This window comes from Dioscorea cayenensis, chromosome 20 (genome assembly GCF_009730915.1).
Source record: "Dioscorea cayenensis subsp. rotundata cultivar TDr96_F1 chromosome 20, TDr96_F1_v2_PseudoChromosome.rev07_lg8_w22 25.fasta, whole genome shotgun sequence".
NCBI classification, from domain to species: Eukaryota; Viridiplantae; Streptophyta; class Magnoliopsida; order Dioscoreales; family Dioscoreaceae; genus Dioscorea; species Dioscorea cayenensis.
In genome coordinates, this window is record NC_052490.1 from 8,228,904 (window position 1) to 8,230,823 (window position 1,920).

The following is a 1,920-nucleotide window of genomic DNA, read 5'->3' on the forward strand; positions in this document are numbered from 1 at the left end:
GTTTAGATACGGATTTTGTACCTTTTGCTACAATTTCTTTCCATAGCTATAGATGCATAATGTTGTAGTGAGTTTAGACATTTGGGCTACCTAGTGCTCAAAATTCCTCATAGTTGCATTGGTGTTTCTGATCATCTCATCATTACCTGTGAACCGAGTCTCGATACTCTTGATGAATTTAGCCATTAAACTGGTGAGGTCGTTGGGAGGTTCTAAGGAGGATGAGAACTGTGATTATTGTCCAATTTTAGGTGGAGGCTTGTATTGTTGCTGTTGCTGAGCCAACTGTCCCTATCCCTGCTGACTCCAAGAAAACTTTGGATGATTCCTACATATAGCATTATATGTGTTCCTAAATAGGTTGTTATGAGAGTGATGGTTCTGACCAAAGAAGTCCACTTGTTCAATCTGTTCTGCACTTGCATAAATGGAGTAGGAATATCTTGGGTCACATAAGTGGCCAGAATGATCGTGAATAGGTCCTAAACTTGAAGATGGAGATTGCATGGTGTCTAATCTTTTAGTTATTTCTTCCACCTGTACTACGAGAGTAATGATGACATCCACCTGATAAATACCAAAAATCTTCAATAGTTTGTTCCTTTTCGAACTCCATTGATACTCATTGTTTGCCATCTCTTCAATCATATTTTGTGCCTCACTCAGTTGCTTCTTACACAATGAACCTTCGGTGGCTGCATCATGCATCTATTTGGTGGAAGTCAGTCCATTATAGAAGAACTTGATTTGCATCCATTCAACAATTCATTGCTGAGGACATTTCCTCAACATTTCCTTATTACATTCCAATGCATTGTATAAGGAGTCGTATTCTAATTGGCAGAAAGAGGAAATGCCACTTCTGAGTTTGGTGATCTTAGCAAGGGGAAAAAACAAGCAACAAATGCCTCAGAAGTCTGCTTCTATGTCATGAGAGACCCTGGGTGCAAGGAATTTAATCACTGCTTGGCCCTTCCTCACAATGTGAATGGAAAGAGTCTCAAACAAACTACTTCCTCAGAAATATTGCTCATCTTATAAGTGTCGCAGATTTCTAAGAAGTTTCTAAGGTGCTTGTAAGGATCTTCGTCCTAAAATCCATCGAACTAACACATCTATTGCATCAATTGAATTGAATTCAACTTCAATTCGAAGTTGTTTGCCACAACTGGAGGATGAATAATACTCGAACCGACCCCCTCAAGATTTAGTCATGCAAAATCTGAGATACTTTATGGTTGATTACGAGCCATTTCATCATCTTGCTCCACTTCCACACTTATTTCAACAGATACTGTCTCACACAAATTAATCTAACGGATCCTTCTCCTAAAATTTCTTTCAACTTCAAGATTAGGACTTGCTGATGGGGAAGAAGTGCTTCCACGGGTCATGCAACTGTACCTGCACGTACAATATAGGGCAATGTAAGATAAAAAGAAACTAAAAAGAATGCTAAAGATGAAAATAAAGTAAAGAACATGATGGAATGAAAAATATTCACAAGTATACACAACATAAACAAACTAGAACAACGCCCCAGGTTGTTCCCTATGCACTTAGTGATGCTCGCTCGCTCTCAAGATTTACCAAGTACATTCTTAGGTTCTAGTGTGTGCTCAAGAGCAATGTTGTAACTACAGCTCTTAACTATGTCAAGTTTTGCAGAGAAAACTATGGGTTTAACCTCACCAAGTTTTAGCCATTGCTTAGGGCAACAACAACTGTGGCATCCACCACCTAGTTTTACCTAAGCAACTATGCAGATCAAGCACATTAAGTTTTGCAACACAAGATTTAACACAAGAACCAAAAAAATATGTAAATCAAGAAAAATACAAGTGTTCAAAGCATACAGAGTGACATAGTTTCCATCTTGGGGCACCATGGCCAGCTAGCTCCCTCATGGGTGGGTACAAC

General features: G+C 38.9%; 1 protein-coding gene and 1 non-coding gene across 2 annotated transcripts in view; both read left to right on the forward strand.

Annotated features, from left to right (window-relative positions):
* LOC120251289 (UTP--glucose-1-phosphate uridylyltransferase 3, chloroplastic-like) overlaps nucleotides 1-338 on the forward strand; it is a 2,939-nt gene extending 2,601 nt beyond the window's left edge. The window contains exon 7 of the mRNA XM_039259846.1: nucleotides 252-338. Coding sequence (XP_039115780.1) covers nucleotides 252-338 — 87 coding nt within the window. The remainder of the gene's footprint in view (nucleotides 1-251) is intronic.
* Nucleotides 339-762: 424 nt separating this feature from the next.
* LOC120252432 lies at nucleotides 763-870 on the forward strand. Its single transcript, XR_005533962.1, has one exon. It is a non-coding gene; the product is annotated as a small nucleolar RNA R71 (small nucleolar RNA).
* Nucleotides 871-1,920: the final 1,050 nt, after the last annotated feature.